At 26.3% G+C, this 2203-nt stretch overlaps 1 protein-coding gene across 1 annotated transcript in view; it reads left to right on the forward strand.

Annotated features, from left to right (window-relative positions):
* LOC105620043 (ATP-dependent DNA helicase Q5-like) overlaps window positions 1-1432 on the forward strand; it is a 6522-nt gene extending 5090 nt beyond the window's left edge. Inside the window, exons 13-14 of the mRNA XM_012201553.1 lie at window positions 208-1288; window positions 1383-1432. Of these exons, the coding sequence (XP_012056943.1) occupies window positions 208-1288; window positions 1383-1432 (1131 nt within the window). The remainder of the gene's footprint in view (window positions 1-207; window positions 1289-1382) is intronic.
* Window positions 1433-2203: the final 771 nt, after the last annotated feature.

The raw sequence follows: 2203 nt of genomic DNA on the forward strand, positions 1-2203 counted from the left end.
CACGACACACACACACACACACACACACACACACACACACACACACACACACACACACACACACACACACACACACAACAGAAATTAAAGGACTTGAATAAATATATAAATTGTTTTAGACTAAATTTTTTTGTATGTAGTACAATGAAATTAATATATTTATTATTATTATTTTAAATATGAATATTTTTTGTTTTACTTATACAGATTTCATCGGTACGAAAATGTACTAATAATAATACTGTGTATGAAGTAGCGAGTAACTATAATGAGACTGAATTTCGTAACTCCAAATTTAACTATTCTAATAGTATCGACATATTCAATAGTGAACAAATGACAGATTCAGTCAACATAGAATTTACCGGAAATACTTATTTGTTGAATAGTCAAAAAGAGACTTTTCCTTCTACTTTTAAAACTGCATCAGAGATTATAAATGAAGAAAGATTACGATTATCTACTTTAGACAAAGATAGAAAGGCTCATTCTTTAGAATTATCTGCTCATAATAATGCACAAAGAAGTACACCCAAAAATGATAAATTACAGATGCAAATGTCAGGTTTTGTTTGTGCGCGAAAAATTCACGAGGGCAATATGATTAATTCTAGTACAAGTTCTTCTAAGTCAAAAATTCGTAGAAGCAAGACTGTAAAAAGAGTAGCTAAAACAGTTTACGAGCAGATTTTAGCACAATCATCAAAAAAGACTATGGAAGAAAGGAAAGATATTTCTCCTAAAACAGAATTGAAAATAGATAATGTTAATTCTATTAAAACTAAGAATGAAGTTAAAAGTGAAAGTAAAAATAAAAGGGGCTATGAATACGTTGAATGTCACGAGAATGACATAAAATCTGCTAAGAAAAAAAGAATTGTACATGACGATTATGTCGATAAAACTAGTAATAATATATCGGATAAAAATAATGATAAAAAGATTTTAAATGACAAAATCATGAAAATGATTAGAAGAAGTACAGATACAGTTATTAATACTACAAATGATAATTTATCGAGAACACAAGAAAAGCATTTCGAAATAAAAACTAATGTGGAATTAAAAAGAAAGGAAGAAACCACACATTTGTCTCATTCAAAACCTCACAAAAATAGTAGTAACAGACCGAAAGTACCTGCAGATAAAGCTACACAATTTAAAACAGCAGAAATTTTAAAGTCGTATCTAATGAAGTACTATCCGTCAGAACGGCTTCCAGATAGAGTGACATTTACGAAAACTTGCAGAGAAATGCATTATAATATGCTACATAAGAAAATATTTGGTACGATAAGTAGATCTAAAAGTTTATAATATAATTTTATTGAATGTTTCGAATTTTAGAACGTTTGCAATTTATAAATGATTTTTGATTTTAGATAAAGAAGGAATACACGACTTTGTTGTAAATTTTATGAATCAGTCTTAAATGTACTTATTTCACGTGTTCCTATCTGCTGATTTGCTGAGTAAGTGATAGGAGTAATGCTGTTTATAATCGATATATTTAATTATGAATAAATTTTTCTATATGTATCTACAAAATTTTCATATTGTATTTATTAAATATTTTTTTTATTATATATGATTAATTGTCTTTATTCATAAAATTAAACAAAAACAAATTTCTTGGAAGTTTTTGAAACATGTGATCATGTGTAAATTTGTGATTAAGAGTTTTATTTTAATATTATTTATTTATAAAATAAATGCAAAAAGAATATTTTCGGAAAAGAAACAAATTTTGTATAATATCAATATATATATATATATTTACATGCGCGCGCGCGCGCGCGCGCGCGTGTGTGTGTGTGTGTGTATATATTTCAATAGCTTAATTATCACACATCTAAGGATCTTCTTTTTATTAAATTTATATCATATTTCATAAAAAAATGCTTTCTCAAAAATTTGTCATATCCGCAAATAATATTACGAAACTTATTTTTATTTCTAAGTATTTTATTAAATATATGAGCACATTCTTAATTGTAATCATATTAAATTTATATTTCTATAATGTTTATAACAAATAAGGCAAGATATTTTTTAGAAAAAATTTTTCGTAGAAGGTTATATTGTTATATTTACATTTATGATCTATACATATATTAAAAAATACTTGTTTCTTCATATGATCTATATTAAAAATGACTTTTGCTCCCTTATGGTGCGTAATTTCCTGGTTTCTTACAAAAAA

Source organism: Atta cephalotes (assembly GCF_000143395.1).
Source record: "Atta cephalotes unplaced genomic scaffold scaffold00024, whole genome shotgun sequence".
Taxonomy (NCBI): domain Eukaryota; kingdom Metazoa; phylum Arthropoda; class Insecta; order Hymenoptera; family Formicidae; genus Atta; species Atta cephalotes.